This window comes from Bombus vosnesenskii, unplaced genomic scaffold (assembly GCF_011952255.1).
Source record: "Bombus vosnesenskii isolate JDL3184/JDL3185 unplaced genomic scaffold, Bvos_JDL3184-5_v1.1 scf7180000013266, whole genome shotgun sequence".
Taxonomy (NCBI): domain Eukaryota; kingdom Metazoa; phylum Arthropoda; class Insecta; order Hymenoptera; family Apidae; genus Bombus; species Bombus vosnesenskii.
The window spans coordinates 5,149,102-5,167,577 of NW_022882926.1; the positions used below are offsets into that span (position 1 = coordinate 5,149,102).

The 18,476-nt window shown below is 42.8% G+C and overlaps 1 protein-coding gene across 1 annotated transcript in view; it reads left to right on the plus strand.

Annotated features, from left to right (window-relative positions):
- Positions 1-18,476, plus strand: part of LOC117230343 (neuroligin-4, X-linked-like) — a 222,531-nt gene that overhangs the window by 171,073 nt on the left and 32,982 nt on the right. Inside the window, exon 2 of the mRNA XM_033487691.1 lies at positions 13,285-13,443. Coding sequence (XP_033343582.1) covers positions 13,285-13,443 — 159 coding nt within the window. The remainder of the gene's footprint in view (positions 1-13,284; positions 13,444-18,476) is intronic.

An 18,476-nucleotide genomic window follows, 5' to 3' on the forward strand; every position in this document is an offset into this window, starting at 1 on the left:
AGTTAAAATTCGTCTTCCCTTTGAACCTTAAAACCTAAAACTCATAAATTCTTTTCAAGAAGAAGGAAAAGAAGAAGAAGAAGAAGAAGAGAAAAAGAGACTCATTGCGTCCAAGATAGTACGACGACCTACGATTCGCTTTAGAAATCTTAGGACACGACGTTTAACGAAACGACGACTTACCTCAGAATCTCGTAGTTTCTAGCCGGAAATTTCACCTCAGAATCTCGGGATACTGTGCAGCTCGACCGTGAATTCCTGTGGTTAACCAGTCCACGCGTTTAACTGCGCGTTAAATCGTCAAAAAAGGAACCAACGCTTCCGTGATTGCGTTTCACATCTGCTACCAAGAAGAGGTGAAATACGTTGGACGAGAACTAAATCAATTTTTCAAGGACGTTTCTCTCCTCGTGAAATCCAAAGGGAAGGATTACGTATAAAAGTGAAACAGAGATTCTGATTCAAGATTCCGAGTTCACAGACCAACAATCAATAAAATTTCCTATTTTTTCGCGGGAAGGAGAAGCAGGAGCGAGCACGCGCGAATCCAATTACAGAGCTTACAAAGCCCACGCGCGCGTAACTAAATTTCAATGCATGGGGTTACGCGTGAAGGGTTCAGTGGCCTCCGGTTTCCCTGGGAACCTCTTTTCTTGCCTCCGGATGCGGAGTATTTCGTCGACGGTTTAAACTGCAGAAACGAGTAGCGGGCGTTAACGGTAATCCCCGAGATCGAGCGAAAGATTATCTCGCCGGAGAAGACGGCAACGACTCGGAAAATCGTAAGGAATCGTCGCGTCCTTGTTCGCAGCCCCGAATAATCTCCATTTGTCGCCGTAGTCATGCGCCCACGCTATTCCCGACCATGCGCCCGTTTCCCAAAGGCACGGCAGGATGCAAACGATGCGCCTGTAGAAATGTAAACAATAAAGAGAAACAGCGAAAACGGGATCAGAGGCGGTGCCACGCGATACCAAACGAAGAAACACGTGAAACTCGCAGCTTCGCCAGTCTGTCGTTCTTGTACGAAGTAATTAAGCGATTAGAAGAGAAACAATTAAATTTCTGGATGAGATATGCTAGTTAAACCTTAATGAATAACGAGAGGGTGCTCGTTATTCTAATGCTTTAATTCTAATGCTTTAGGAAGAAATTGAAAAGCAATAAACTCGAGAGGAATGGCTGACTGAGTTTGAAACTTTCTATAGTAGAACCAACAAGAATATGTTTTAGATAGATCTTCGTGATGAAAGACCAGTGAAAAAAGAATCAGTACCTGTCAGTCTTGCAGTCTGCAGGCTCCGTTTTCCTTTTTTCAAAAGTTTTAAAACCGTTTCAAAGCTGTACAAAATTGCAAGTTAATTTAACAAAAGGCATGACTAACCGGGAAGCTGTTAAATTATGTCATCAAAGAGAAACGTAGAATAATTAAATTAAGGAAATATACAAGCGTGTGGAAGGCAAATGGAATTGTTCGAACAACAAGGAAATAAATTCCGTTTCTAAGAATCTAGTTCCGTAAAAGGCCGACCTGAAAAAGGCTAATGTAAAGCTTAGTACAAATAGAACTATTTAGAACTCTCGTTCTAAAAAATAAAAGCAAAGAAATTCTGGTAAAACATTCACGAGACTTTCGACCTTCGCTCAAGAAAGAAAAAGGGAAAGAGAACAAATATTTCAAAAATTCAGACTTAATCATCGGTAACTTGTACCAAAACCATCAGTACCCCATGAAACTTGCCCTCCATTTTCTCCATCCATCTTTTTCGATTACTTATCGCCTGTCAGTCGAGCCTCATTACCTGGCGAAATAAATTCAAGTCAAAGGGTCTTTCCATCGCTGCGATTCGACATAAATCATGGTGACCGGTTGGTGGCCAGCCAGGTCGGTTCCTGCTAGGTCGCGCAATAAATTATTTAATTTAACATTAGGTAGGAATAAGGCACTCTCGGAGAGAGGCAAGAGAAGAGGGACTCGAGGTTGAAGTACGCGGGTTCGAGGGAGACAGCCTTAACAGGGTCGGACGTATGGCACCTCCCTTGGCGTGTACCGTATTAAATTTATGCCACTCGTATAGCTTCCCCGCCTGCATAGAGGCGAGAAAGAGAAGGTCAGAGACGCTAAAAGAGGCTGCACACGCGCTCGTGTAAATGAGAGATACGAATAAAGGGCGGGGGAGGGGGCTCCTTCAACCCCTGCCAGAGACGTGTTCCTTAATTCGTTCAATTTCGTGGCTGCTGCAAGAGTAATCGCGCCAGATTGGATGGCATTACCGGATCATAAAGGCTCCAAGGCGGGACAATTATGATAAGAAAGTAGGCCACCATTGCTGATGGCAGCGACGCACGAAGATACGTTCGAGGCAGGAATTCACCGGTCATTCGACCTCGCCGATTCGATTCACAGAGGTCGACCGTTATGCCAGCTTTAGATACACGCTTTAATTACGGGTACATTGTATCTTCGAAAGGTTAGGTAAGGTAGGAAGGAAACGGAAGAAAAGCTTCGCTCTGAAATTCTGGCTCTTGGTTCTCCGCTCTTTACTCCACTCTTTGCTTCGTTTCGAGGATTGGCTGCTTTTTAAATATCGCGATTTTGCGCGATAGAAACCCGATGTGTTACGACACGGACATTCTCGTTATTCCGTTTGCTTCTAATTTCCGCGAATAGAAGTCGAAGCAACGGCATCGCAGCCTCTGTCGGTGAAAATAGCGCGGACAGCAAGAAAAAGGAAGTACGCGATTCAAATATGTTCGCTAACTTACGTTTTGCGTGAAACGGAAAACGAATCGAATACCTTGAGAAGCTCGAAACGTTCAGGATATGAAAAGCGTTCCGTATTTCCATGTTTCTTCTCTTAATACGGTTCTGCCTTCAAATTTTCTTCCTCGTGCACATTTCAATAATAAATTACATACTTCTTCCCCGTCATATTTTTTGCTCGAAGCTACTATTTCTAGTAGCTTGCCAAAAGTATTTCCCTACGGAAGCGTGTTCAATCTTATACAACGCACGGCTTCAGAGGTGAGAAATTATTTAAGCAACAGCTCGTAGTTGAAAACTTGATTTCCCGTCAAGCGATGAAACGCCAGTTGATCTTAATTTCTTTAAACGGTAGCGTACGATATTGCGATGGGCTAGTCGATGGACCAACGGATGTTTCGCGAAACAAAGTACGTACTATCGAATAATAGGCATTGCGGTCAAGAGCGGAAACGCGTGGTACCTTTAGGTTGGAGACAAGTGCCCGATGTAATTTCAACCACGACTCGTTGCCACGGCTTCCTATTTAATTCTCCGACTCCTTTCACCACGGCGGAATTAAAATATTCGTGGAAACGTGGGTGAAAATGGAAACGGCAACTCGTGCAATTGGCAGTGCGTTCGCACAAGCGTGCGCAATACAACGAGGAAATTTAATTTCATTACGAGCCTGTCTGGACTTTTTCTGGTCGACTAAAGTATCGATCGTGGACGTACCCTTGATCTCTCTGACATTTTATATCAATTGGGAATTAACCGCGTCCCCGAACCGCTATACTTTCGTACCTCGTTAATTACGTTCGTCAGACGTAATCATCTCCTCGTAGTTTTTTTTTTTAATTCATTTCGCTGTGATAGCAAGACAAATGCCATTCATAAATATGCGAGGAAAAATCATAACCATAACACAAGCAGGATTTACATGTTTAATTACGCAGACGAAGCTGAAAATTAGCATACGTTTTTTTAAAACTTAAATGGCTTAAAATCGAAAGGACTTTTTCCACGAAGGGCATTAAAGAAGGGCGAAAGCGCGAGGCTCTTCATGGCGTTGCTTTCGGCCTCGTTCACGAACAAAACAGGCAGATGTATTTCATTTTTAACCGTATATCCCTTTCAACGCGGTCGCTCGATTTAATTAGCATAAGTCTGGCGGGCTGTGGGCGACGGCGAGCTCGAAAGGCACTGCTCTACCCTCGGGGAAAATTACCACGATTGCCGTGAAAATGCGCACCCCAGAAAACTTCACGTCCTTTCTCTCCCTTCTACGTATCTTGCACCATTCTGTGACCATTTAAAGACGTGGCCATGACGTACGCCGTGCTACGGGGATGGAAAAGAGATACGAATCGCTTTCACGCAGGATTTTTCGTTTCAAAATGCAAAACATAATGTGGTAACTTATATGGGTCTTAGAGTAAGGACAAGTAATGATGTTTTATTTAGAGTTTAGTTTAGTTTAATAAGCGATACTCAATAACAAAGAGACCGATTACAATATCGTCGTACGTCTTATTATCATCTCCTCCACCTACGTTCTCTGACTTCTCGATTTATACTGTTCGACTTCTCAACTCACACACTGCGTCCTCTCAACTAACATTCTGGCCGTTCTAGCATCCCTTTGTCTTTTCCTATGCCCACCACGCACGTGTTCCGCGGACGCTCGTTGCCAGGGTCACGTAGGTCTTATCTACAAAACTATACAATTGAAAAGACCGACGACACAATGATGGACCCGACGGCGCCTCGCCTCTCGCGGCATTGTTCATGGTTAACTTGATGTTTCCTAGGCCCTTTTCCCCGATACTACAATAATATTTCCACTTAAGTGTCTATTAGATCTTAAAACATCGTCACTTTTTCTGGACACTGGTTTATTTAATTTTTATTCGATATCACCGGTGATTTGTCGACGTCAACGGCGCTATGCAATTGTAAATCTTCCCGTTCCATATTTCACGCAGTCGTAAATTGGCTCCCATCCAAATTTCAAACTCCATCGATTCCTTTATTCGTGCCGACCTTTTGAATTTCACCCACGACCGGGTGAATTTCAACGTGATATATCACGATATATGTAATTTCCAGGTTCACCCATACGTCTTCTATGGTGTTCCTTAACATTTCTCCCATCTATAATTTCTTTTATCGCGCGAATACATTTTTGCAACCGTAAGACAAATCCACTATCCACCAACTGTCTCCCTTACGTCATTCCGCGATCGTCTTCGGAGGATTTCCTTTTACTATGCCGGAAGCCATCACTATCGCTAACCTTATCAACCTCTTGCCGTTCTTTTGCAACTGTAACAATATCGCAACAACGAGAGTGGTATTATCTCGACGAGCACGCCGCTCCGCTCCCACGCACGCACGGTGATCACAGTGTTGATAAGCGCGCCATCATCGTCCTTATCTGAACGCCATAATCCTGGTCGTGTCACTGCCCAGGCTGCGGCATAGAGTGTTACATTACATCCGCAGCCGAGCTTGTTGCTTTCGCAGTTCATTGTCCGGTTAAATCTACCGTTAACCGTGCGGCCTTCTCAATGGCCTTCAGACCGCGCGAACCCGCGCCGAATACTCGCGCGAGCCACCCTCCCTGAAAGGGAATCGCCTACTAGCCGGAACGAAGAGAAGGGATTTTATAATGCGCCGGTTAATTAATGGCTCGAGTATGCTCGAGGATGAACGAGCTACTCAAGACCTTCTCGAGAAACTCTTCGCGGTCTTACCTCGTACAAACGTGGTTGGAACTCGAAGATTTTTGCTTTCGCGCGATTTGATTAGTCGAACAGAATATTATACGTGGAAATATTACCTGCAAGAAGACGGTGCACGCTCAAAGGACGCGGGAATTTGGAACGACGACTAGCCGGATAGGTAGAAATCCGCATATATTTTTCAATTCGATATTTTTCTTCTTCGATGATTTACGGTGTTTCGTTTCGGATGACGATTGACGTAAAATAAGATATACGAGCGACTAAAGTCGATCGCGAAAATAACTTTTAAACAACTCGTGAGCCTTTTCCCCTAACGTGTGCGCACGTTATTGCAAAGTTTTTTTTTGTTAAATCTGGTTATGACGCACGTATACGATATATATGTATGTGTACGTATACGTGTACAGTTCCATACTGAATAAAAAACAGTCGAGAGTTTCAACACATGGGTAAACTTCGTGCGTCATCAAAGCTTTTCTCAATGAGTTCGGTTTCTGTTTCTGTTAGCTATTACTTCCACGTTTATAAACCACCTTCCATCGTGCCTCTCATTACTACGTATAAAAAGAAACGCACACACTCTTAGGATTATTTTATTATATTATATATCTATGTAGATGAATATATTTTTAATAGCGACTGAATAAGAATCTGAATTAGCGATTCGAAGTAACTGTAACTTGTGCTTTTGCAATCTACCTGGATAAGTTTAATTAAATGTTATATAAATAATTTACACGCTTTGCTAGATTTCCGAAGCACGGGGATTTATTTAACTTCATAATGAAATTTATGTGTAAATAACGAAGACTTGTATACGTGGTATTTAACTGGGTTGATATACGGTCGTTTTTAACGCGAACAGTAAACGTTTAATGTTAACATTGTTACTCCATCCTCCATCCTCGAAATAATTAATAACGCTGGTGGGTTAACGAAAATTTGTAAATTGATTGTAATATCTCATTCGACGTGCTAATATTACCTTTACCTTCCTATTTCTTCGTTAACGCATTCTCTTCTGTACTAAACCCTAAAACCGACAGATTCGTTCTAAACGAAAAGTAACCAAAATCTTCCACAAACACGCGAGAACAGAAAGCTTAAAGGTACACGTACTATATCTCGTACGACGTGCTAATATTACCTTTACTTTGCTATTCCTTCGTTAACAATGCCTTCTTTTTCCAAACCGTCGGATCGACAGTTTCATTCTGAATGAAAAATAGTGGAGAATTTCCACAGACGCACGAGAACGGAAAGCTGGAAGATACGGTTGAAATAAGGTATCGTTAAATCGAAGGCCAAGAGTCGCGACGTTGAAACACGGCTGCCTGACAAGGGAACGAAGGGTGGGAATGCGAAACTCGATTGACGACGACGACGAGGAGGAGCGTATCCAATTCGTTTCGCTTCGCGCCAGCCAGTTTTCTTGGGCGCCGGTGCGCGAGATATTTAATAAAAAAGTTGACATTTCCTGCGGGGCCTTTTGCTGCCTTTTTCTTCTTGTCTTATTTCGCCGAGAACGCAAAGCGACGGAAGGGAATCCGTCCCATCGACGTTGTACAGCGTGTCGCTCGGTTTCGTTGACGTTTCCCCATCCAACGTATTTCCACTAAGCAACCCTCCCGTGCATCATTTTCGTATAAGCAACGTTTCATCCCCGTCGTTTCCATTCCATTCTCTCTGTGCGGCGTGCTCATTTAACCCTGATGGCCAACCATCTGTTACTCCGTTTCATCTTCTCCCGTCGAGCACGTGAAAGATCATGAAAACATGAGCTTTGTGATCGATCGTGTTTTGCGCCAAGAAGAAAGTTATCTGCTGGTTCGTGGTTATGGGCCAGAATGTTTCCCCTAATTCATGCCACCTCGGTATTTTAGAGGGCTGTTTTTCCAAGTTCATTCGATAAATGGATGCCTGTTATCTCGTTCTCGACGAGCATCCACGTATTACTTCTACAAACTTCTGGGAATTACTTCGGAACCGATCGCACACGGCTAGCGTTTCTCTCGCATCAAGAGACTCATTCCCAACTCGTCGAACTCCGAGTGAAAAGTCTATTTGACAAGCATCGAACTGCGCGGTAACATATAACCCTCTGCTTTTTTCCTCCCCATAGGCGGTGGCTCCTACAAAAGCGTTCGAATTCTCTTCAAACGATCGTGCACGAACTCGTTTCGCGGCACCAAACGTTTTTCCCTCTTTTCCATACATTCATCTGCATTTCATTTCTGTTCCCAAAAATTCCAACCCCAGGGCTATCGACGAAGCAAAAATCAATCCCTAAAAGAGACGTCGATACTCTCGCGGTTCCTCGACGAGGAGAAACTTCAGACGAAACGACATCATCCATCGTTCACACCTTTGAAACTCTCTGTCACTCTGTTTTTCCACCTAGAGCAGTCGAACGAGGTAAAAGCGTAAGTTCATGCTCCGAAATTTGTTTCAAGCCTGTTTAAAGAAAAAAAAAGAAGGAAATGCGTTTCATCCTGTATGCCAGGATGTTTGTTGGAGGGACACTAAAGTTGGAAAACGTCTCTATATCTCGACGTGTCAGCGAACTAGCGAAATGTAGGTCGTCCCGCGGAAGCCACTCTCCGGAGGATTCCGGAAAAACAATCGGCCGGATCTTCCCCCAAGTTTGTGTCGGGCCGGTGATTCCATCGGCGCCACTTCGCAACCACCGATTTTTCCCTTCCGATTGAGAAAATTGAAATGGCTCGCTTTCAGCGGTGAATCGGTCGCGCGTGATCCATGGGATGTGTTCATGAATATTCTCTCTGTTGGCGATCAACGTGTAGATTGCAACGAAAGATGAGGTAGATGTTTTGGTTTCCCAAAAGAGGTAAAAGAAATATGATAATAAATCATTGTATTCGATGTGTAACGTAAAACACAGATAAAAATAAATTGCTTCTTTAATGAAATTTTCTATCGTAATTATCAAAAATACTCTCGTAAATATCGCACGATCGTAATATCGTAAAGAAAAAAAAATACCGTAAGAGGAAGAAGTTTCGCGATATAGATAAACAACGGTCCATTATTTTTCATATCTACGAGAAATGCGCGACGCGAAGGGTGGCACCCTTCGAAAACGCTGAATAGGAAAAAAGTTGAGCAGACGAGGATCAGGGATAAGAAAAAGGTCAAAGTAATGGAACAACGCGGAAGTCGGAGAATCAGCGCCATTCCCTTTCGAGCTTCGCCGCTAACAATTCACAAACATTCTACCAAAATCCACTTACCCTATCGCAATTCCTTCTCCGTGAATATAACGAAGATACAGTGTTGACAAAGGATTGGAGGGGAACATGAGAAAACAGCTGAAAACGGCGATATAGTACGTAGTAGAGAACAGTTTCAGATTGTTCCCGGGATAAAGGTGGCCACCCTACGCTTGGACTTACAGTCGAACACGCAGTTAGCATGCTAAGCAGAATTACATCGTGTTAGTCTAGTTTATATCTCGTAATATTCCCAGGAGTGCATTGTCAGGGCCGCGGACCGTTCGGCGGAAAGGGCGCGTCGATGAAAACGCGGTTCTGCCGGCTGCATACAAAATCCGATTGTTCCGACGGTATGACGCAGTGGCCGAATAGTTTGGTGCTCAGCGCCGAACCGGAGTATTCCGCGCAGAATTGCTAGCGCTATTTAGAATCAGAGGAACAGCAGAATTCGTAGCAAAGATCGTTAACCTAACAGAGGGTTTCAACGTTGATGCGACCGACGTTATCGGCAACCGTGTCTCTAGACTTAGATAGCACTAACATCTCTGTCGATCCGCAATTACCTAAATATTAGAATCGCGGTGTAACTCCGATCGGCAACTTCGATTTAGTCAGGCAATCGATCGCATGAACTGGGTTTTTAGGTCGAGTTCCCAGTCAACTATCATGTTGGGAAAAAATCGAGGGTGTATACCAACAAGTTATACGCGAGAATATTTCACGACTAATTTAGCTTTAGGTATGGTAGAACTTAGATTGCAACGATGTTACTCCAGCCAAAGGGCTCCAGGCTACATCAACTTCCACAAGTTGCCTAGACTGGCAACCGATTCTTGAACACGGGTAATTCTCTTGACATCGGCTGTGCTTAGAATATCTCGTGTTTATGGCAGAACCTGTTACGTAAGCTCTGCTGACGAGTTTCTAAAGCTGGAGAACCTCTTTACTCTATAGTCTACAGACGAGAACAAAATATGAAGAAATAACAGGAAATCTGAAGGAATGAGAATCTCGAAGCTATTTCGAAATTTCCTATAGCACGGCAAAGGGAGCTGGTTTCATTGTTTGAAAAGGGAATACACGTGAAGTACGGCGGATGTAGATTGCTGAGCGATTACCGTGGCGACGAAGCCATTTCTACGAAACGCCAATTGGGAGATGTATAGAATTCAATTCGGAAGTAATAAAAAGTTTCCTGCTCCTCTTGTCTCCTCCTCTATTCGGCCCAACTTTCCGTAAATAGGAGACAAAATAATGCTAAGAATTCTAAAGTTATCGCTGCTTTTGGTGAGATCATGCATCGCGAAGGATAAGCTAAAGGGAAAATCTATTACTAGAAAAATTTCACGCTTGCATTTACATTGAATTAATTCGGAAAAAGATTTTCACGATGTAAACACGGTGAAACATTATCACGATGACTTATCGAACAAACGTAATCTGTTTCTCAACGCGTTTTCCAAGAAAGAAAGACCACGCGATCCTAAAGCGACGACATTGCATTTAGAAATTGAGTTCGCCTTGGAAACCTGCAGCTCGATCGTATCTCTTCCATTTTCTGCTTTCTTACGTCCAAGCCCCATGAAATACTTTTTAGAGATACGTTGCCATTTGTATCAAGGAACACGATCTCTGCGGAAGCTCGCGAGACTATGAAGCGCAACGGATAGGAAATCCTCCTCTACTTTGAGAAATCGTCGTTCCAATAGGACAAATCCTTTGTATTTGAACACCCATCGATGCCACGACAAACTACTTTTCATTTTCTATTAGCTAACACAAGCTTTTTAATTTTCATTTATCGAATAAGAGTGGTTATTTATCTTTATAATTAAAGAAAGCTATCAAGACAAAGATATTCGTCGAAGAAGCGTCTGAAAAATAAAGCGATTAAGGAGGAGGGTCGTCGTAGTTACGATTGATAACATTCCCGTTCAGCAACTCCCGTTGAAACAGTCGAACACGCGGCTTTATGAATATGTAAAGTACGTTAGAGGCGTTGCCGGCACACGAAACTGTTTGCACATCGTATCAAATATTGACAGTGCTCTGGTAAATTTATTCACCGGCTGAAATAATGTATCGCGCCCGCCCGATAAAATCGAATGTCCCGCGCGCGCCTTAACGCCGCCTGACACGCGGTGGAACACGGAATGCGTCATCCGAGGATCGGTCAAACTACCGGATGAAAAATTTCGATCGAGCAAATTTGCACACCGATTAAATCCATCCTTGTAACGTTGGTCCTTACGCGCTCTGGACAATATTTCTCGACGTCAGTTTTCATCCTTCGTGAAGAAAACAGGCGACTGGCGTTGATCGAGGATCTAAAATCGACTCGCGACAGTTTCCTATATATGTAACATTGAGAAAAGTGGCAGAGGATATAAACTGAAAATAAATTTCTATTTGTCGTTTGACTCGGGTTAAATCGCTACGCCAAGAAAACTTGTTTTGGAGAAGGGAAAATATCTGCACCGTAAAGTTGCACAACGTGAAGTAACGGGTACAAAAAACGGCTTAATAAAGCGCCAGATAAAATTGGGCCGAGAACGTATCGCCGGATAAGCAACGCGGTTCGCTGTGCGAAATATTTCAGAAGCACAGGTCCGAGACGGTGTTACGCGACGGAACACGGAGGAATAAAGGAAAACGACAGACGATTTTAAGAAGATAAGATAGGAGAAAGGAGATCAAAGAAAAGAGCTCGAGTAACGGGCGAAACAATCAGAAGAGAACCATTGTAAAGAAGAGGAAAGAGAAAGAGAGAAATGGAAAGGATAGAAGCTTAGTGGAACTTTAGAAGAAACCAAGTATTGAGAAACGGGCAATTACAAATATAAAAGTCGGAGTTATTACGAGGGATTGTATTTCATTGAGAATTTTCATTTAGATGAAATTAACCTTCCATGTTTTCCTATCGTCGTCTCTGCCACCCCTTTTGACTTTTTGCCATTGTGTGCGATTTCTTACTGTTACGCATTTAGCGATCGTTTCATCGTATCCGACAATAGGATTTTATTACGATTTGATCGTATTTTCGCATGATTCATCGCTTGACATTGTTCCACCTCTTCATTAAAGAGTCTTTGTTTAATGAGCAGAAGCATTATCGAACCTGTTTGAACCAATTCTCGGCTATTCTATCGTAATCGTTTACCCATTGTTAGTGAAAGACAAAACGTTTCACGAGAGTGACAGGAAGAAAGGAATTTATGCGAATCGACTTTCCTCCCACTGAAACTTTGTTTGACCGAGTGAAGAGGAGAAAGGAGGGAAAGGCAGAAGAGAATATCGCGTGCTGGCGCCGTTTAGTGGGAGATTTTCTCTTTTTCATTAAAAGTTACAAGAGGACTAATCGAATTGCCAGTGTTACGGTTTTCCCTCTTTACGAGGTCACAATTCGATTAATAAAAAGGGGAAACCCTAAGGAAAAGAGTCGAATTAAGTATTTAATAAGCTCTATCTCTCGTAATTTCATTGGCGCGAAGTCTTCGACAGAAGAGACATCATCCACTTTCCAAATTCTTCTTCGTGTCGGATTCATTTTGTAGATTCCAGCTCCTATTGGATTCCATTTCCCTTCGCGGCAGCCAATTTCTCGATGAAAAACGGCACGAAGGGAAATCGAACCGCGCCGTTTGAACACTATAGCTCACACAGGGACGTGTGTGGTAATGCGTGATTTGTTGAATTATGACCGAGGTTGTTGTTCGCCACAGCGATCATGCTCACGTGTGTTCCAGTCCTGTATTAGCATACTAAATCCGATTGACGTACTCAGCTCGCGTTCGTGAACCCTCGATTTAATTACCTCGAATGCGATACGTCGTGCGTCGTCACACAGACAATGTTTCTAGCCACTTGTATACTAAGAATTCTATCCTTAACTATGTGAACGTTGCATATTGCGAATTAATGCCTTCTCTCGCACGCGCAGAAACTTATCTGCCCGAAAGTTTGTTATCGTTCGGTTCATTTTGTACTCGTTAGCGAAGAAACGAGCAGACGTCGATGATTATGAGGTCGTTTCCATTTCAACGTAGCAACACAGTCAATAATGTTACACGGAATTTAGCTACTTACATTACCATCGTTCGCTTTAACGAGAGTTCACCGTGCACGCCGGTGGTACCTTAATATTTTCTACGGGTCGGTCATTACACGAAAACGACCGGGATAATGCTGTCGTTTTTGTCCGCGTGCAAAGATACCGGTAACAAGGCGTTCGATTTTGCTCCGGGAACATTTTCATTTACCCTCCGATGAGTTGCAATCTCCGGTACTCGTGGAATTTTCTACTTCATATCGTTGATATGCTCGTAATTAACCACCTGTACGTGAACTTTCGATAACCTGTTATCGAGATAGACGACCTATTCGACGGTAGAGAGACGTTCGGTTAGATTCTGTAGACAAACTTGCCGATAATCCTTTACGGTGGCGTCAAAAGTTTATAGAACGGCACCTTTGAAAAATGGATCTTTAAGGATGCGCGACGTGAACTATCAAGTGTCAGCAGTGCCGATCGATCAGAGAATAATTTTATTGATTACAGCTGGCGCGAGGGACGGAGGAGGAAGGAGATACCCGGTGATCGTGTTCGTGCACGGCGAGAGCTATGAATGGAGCAGTGGCAACCCCTACGATGGCAGCGTGCTGGCGAGCTACGGGGGTGTCGTCGTCGTCACCATAAATTACAGACTCGGTATTTTAGGTGAGTAATTACGCTCCTCTATTATTGGAAAGAAAAATTTTAATTTACCATTTGCTATCATTATTACTCTTCCCTCTTTGTCATAAGTATATAATTTGTCGACGTTCGTCTTGCGAACTTACCGGGAGATCTAATGTTAGAAAACAGAATTAATTCCTCCGCTATTAATCAACCAAAATTAAGTAATCACACACACACACACACACCAATTCTGAAATTTTACCAGATATTGACCAGAAACCACCCTCGTCATAGCGAGAACGAGCGTAGGCGAAGAAAATTCCGATAGTCAACGTCTCCACCATGGAAGGGTCGGTCGAATTAATCTCGATCCCTTGACGAACGTCAGCGAGTTAAACTTTGTCACCCAATTTCTGGAGATTCAGCAACTCTGGCCGGCATACCTATTACAGAGGCGAGCCAATCGTTACCGCTTCGAACGCTCCCTTAATTACGTGCGTGCAAAAGTTGGCAACGGTAAGGTCGCACGAACGTGGATTACAAGACCCGTCTCGTCGATGAGACGGCCGGTGGCCATTAGCATGCGGACTGTGCATCTCAGTCGAATGAGCCAATGAAACTAGTTACTCCTTTTTCGGACTTTGTCTATTGTTTCAATTTGTTTCAGTGCGTGAGCGAGTCGCGTTAAAATTTGTTAAACCTTGTTAAATAATCAGGCAAACAAAATCGCCGCGTGAAGTACGTAGGAAACTTAAACATATTCGAAAAACTACGTGTACGAGATAATTTAATTTCCAGATTGAAATTTCTTCTTGGACTAATTCGAAGTTGACAAAAGATTCGATCGCTTGTTTGAGAAATCAAAAAGGAACGTAAACTCAAATTCACATTCCTCGATCATTGAATTCGCAACGATTCGATGTATCTGCCGTAGAGGAACCTTTTAGAAAGAAAGACTAAGGAAAATGAAAAAAGGGAAGAAAATAAAATCAAAGAGCACGGTATTTGCTGGCGCGGCCAGGTAGAGAGGATCGAAAGTCAGAGCGGGTTGCCAGGCAACAATAGCGACCAAATCTAATAGGAAACTCATTATGGCCGTGTCTTCCGTTTCACCAAACTAAATTCTTGACTCTGCCTCCGTTTCCGTGACAGTGGCGGCCACCATCCTCGTCCCTGCGCCGCCAATATAATACTCGCTTCCTCGCGTTATGATAATATATTCCAGTTACGTCAGCACGATTCTTCGACGTCTCTGACAAAGAGCTAGAAGGAGAGAGAGAGAGAGAGAGAGTCGGACGACGCTGCCGGCCGGAGGCACGTATTCCTACGAGCGAACCAGCAGACGTGGCTCGCGGAGATTAATCGAGATTTCAGTGCGCAGCCAATTGTCGAAGCGAGTTAACTTCCTGTAATTAAGAGTCGAGCTATAGCCAACGGGATATGACACGAATGGAACGTCTGTGAACTTTTTTCGAGAATTCGAACCGCTTCTTTCCTTAAGAAGAGAGTCTCTTTGTGGGATTTACGAGGACTATCCTCTCTGGAGATTCTCTAATTCGCTTCTGATATGTTTCTTGTGGACTTCTGGGACAAGTAGAGTAAAAATACTTACCCTTGATTTTTGCGAGGTTCTTGGACAAGTATTTACGGTAATCTCTAAATATTTTCCGATTTTCTTCGTTTCCTAAATAACACCACGCATGTGGTTTCAGATTTATTTAAAAATTAATTGTAAATTAATCGTACATTGTTTATACCTGTTCTTTTCTAAACTACGTTTTTTAAAGACACTTTGATGGGATTTTTCAATAACATTTGAGCTTGTCCAAAGAGTACAAATTAATGGTGAATTACAAAAAAAAACATATTTTAACCGTGAAAGAAAACAGTTAGAGGACATTTGACCGCTTGAGGCGATGGATTTTCATTCTTGGATCGTAATTTTTTCCGAGGAAACAACGCGCCACAGCTAAATCCGAATTTTTAAGCTCGCCCGCCGTTAATTTCCCACGTAGCTGTTGTAGCAGAGAAGCTTCGCCGTGTCACGAATATTCTTCCACCCTTTTTCTCCCTGCGTTTCCCTGTTGTTCCTTTGTCCTGGTAAAGTGACGAGGAGCGGTACACGTTCTGTGAAACGTGGACGATGTAACGAGGTTCCGTTTCTTGAATTACATCCACCAGCATTTTGCCCAACAGCAGAATTTTATACGTTTAACGCTCACTTCAATTTGTCCTATCAATTTCTCAAATTTCTCGTACGCTTTTAATTATTTATGTGATTTTAATTATCGCCGTTTTAAAAAGATTACTCGTCTGACGTATTATAAAACGCAGTTCCTCGATCGAGAAGCTGTAGCGTTTATCTTGCTCGAATGAGTAAAACGATATACGTTAGTTTGTCTAGAAATAATTCTTCTTTTTTATTACCGCAAGTCAGGCTTCTGTCGAAAGAATGGAAATGAAAAACGGTGGTCGATTTGATGTAGAGGTAGAGTGACGTTAAAAACATGCAGCGTTCCGTTCCACGGGACATTTGTAAAATAAGAAACTTCGCTGGGAAAATATAGCGCCGAAATGAAAGTTTGCATAGTCATGAAGGAAAAATTTATTCGATCGAATGGAATGAAAATAACAAGTGAATAGTTGAATTTCGTTTTGAAAGCTACACTGCAGCTACGGGAAAATTACGAAGCGTAAGATATTACTTAACTTTCGAAGATTTTTGCATGCCACATAGTTTCGCACTTTATCGAATCTCTTAATAAATTCGTTACCAAGGAAATCGAATCAACGTTGCTCGTTGTTAGAAAAATCTCCATTGCTCGCAAGTATATAAATTTTTAGTCGAAACGAGTCTTCACGTACGTATTCGAGAAAAAAGAAGGATCCATCTTCTCACCGCCGAAAGATATAAGGTCCACTGAAGTCCAATCAAAGGCCAATTAGAGATTGTTGTGGCAAAAGTGCAAAGGTAGAGAAAGATAAAAGGTGGCAAAACAGAGAACGGCGAACCAGTGTAAAAGTGGTAGAGGCGTGAAAAATATCGAAATTTGATTCCATCGTTAGTTCAGCGAAACGGAAGGGTGTCGGTTTCAGGAAGCACTTTCTTCTCGTGGTCACTCTTCCTATTTTCTTTTACTTTTTTTCGCCGTTTTTCCTTCGACTGGCAAAAATGACGGGGAGGCATTGTGTCGAACGAAAAGTGGCGATGGTTCGGGGGGTTGGTGGGCGAAAGGATGTAGTAGAGGGTGGTGAGCGATATCCAGCCGCGGCTGTGCACGCCCATGTACCGGAAAATTTAAATCAACGAGTAACGTTCAGCAGTTCCATTGTAACGAGAAGAATAGGAGACACGGAAGCTCAGTACGACAGATACGCCGGAGGTTGAATATCAAATGGGATATGACCGGTGGTTTATTTCTATTCCAGTTTCGCACGTTTTCCACCCTCCTCTGTTCTATGCACCCTCGTTTTCGTTGGCTCCCGTCGATCTTTCTCGTTTTTCTAACCACCGTACTCTCCACTTCGTTTTCCCTCGTCAGAAGTCATCGAAAAATCGAACGGAATTCCGTGTTCTGGAAACAAGTTTCGAAATCGTCCTTTTATTTCGTCCCATTTTCTCTCTTTTGCAATCTATTTCTTTTCTTCCCAGTTGCACGGTTTTACGTGATATGGCTTGCTTGTTTTCAACTATCCATCGTGCTAACAAGCGCAAGCGTTGCAAACACGATTATATCATTAGTGTTTTATGCGTACGAATCGGTCGTGCGAGAGCCCCGTGTCGGAAGCGCAATTTCCAACACTTTGGATCGGCTCGATTACAAACGACCGATCGAATTGCTGCCGGGAATAAAGGAGCTTCCAGTTTTACTCGTTTTTGTATTTTTCTCCCCTTCTTTTTTCGAAAGATCCGTTTTATCGTTCGACCCGTGGACAACCAGTGTTTCGCTCAACATTTATCGCGTGGATTGCGTTCGGATGAAACAAACCTTTAAAACGAAATCGTGCGAATGCGCTTCATAATACAGTTGGAAACATCATCGATCAAACGTTATACCAACAGATAGAGGGGGGAATGGTGGCGAGAACCCTAGAAAATTGCAGCGCGTTATACTATCCGGTGAAAATTGTGAATCGCGCATGCATATTCAGCGCGCATTGTTTAGAACGTAAGCGTTGCTTTAAATCTCGTTTTCATCGATTTCGAAGCGTGCCGAAATGGAGGGTGATGAGTTCAACGAACCGATGCATACTAATGAACGCGTCCGTCAGAACTTATTAACATCTTCCACCTATAAATGTGTTTTCATTCGTTCCTTAATCGTTTATCAAAAACGCGTGAATCGTGTAACGTTGCGTGTACGTTCTTTCGAACCTGAATAGAAAAGAGGAAAAACAAGGAGACATCGTTTAATTATCGTTACAAACAGCTTTGATAAATTTGGCGTGAAAAACACTCGTCGGAATTCTTTGCTTGTAACTCTCAAAACGAGTATCGAGAAGGCGTTTCTTTCAGTTTTTATCGGCAATTATGCTTGAGATAAAACTTGCCATAAGAATTGATAAACGAGTAGTTATATAGCGTGTTTGACAACGCTCTCGCATCTTTAGCAGTTACGTTTCTATTAATTGCAACGCGAGCTCTTTATATCCTTGGTATTCATTCTTCGCGCTCTTTGAGAGTCACTCGCTTTACATCTACTCGAAAGCTATGAAAAGAGAAACCTCGTTATTTTAATAGGAAAGGAGGAGTTATTCTTTGAATTCGCCAAGCAACTTCACGTACTGTTGGCGAATTTTCACGGTAACGAATTAAACGCTAAAAGATCTTCGTCGAGATATTCCTCGTTCTCTAATGAATAATTATTAAAACAACGATATGTTAAATACCTCGATTACGTAATTTCTAAGTCCTCGGGTCGCCAAGCTTTTCTCTTTTCATAGCGAATACGTAATCCTATTCCCCTATAAACGGGGCTACTATTTTGCAGGAGTTCGAACGTGGGACAAAAGAATTCACTTGAAGAGGCTGTGCTAGCCCGGTTAATTGTCATGTTCTCGGGGAAATTAAT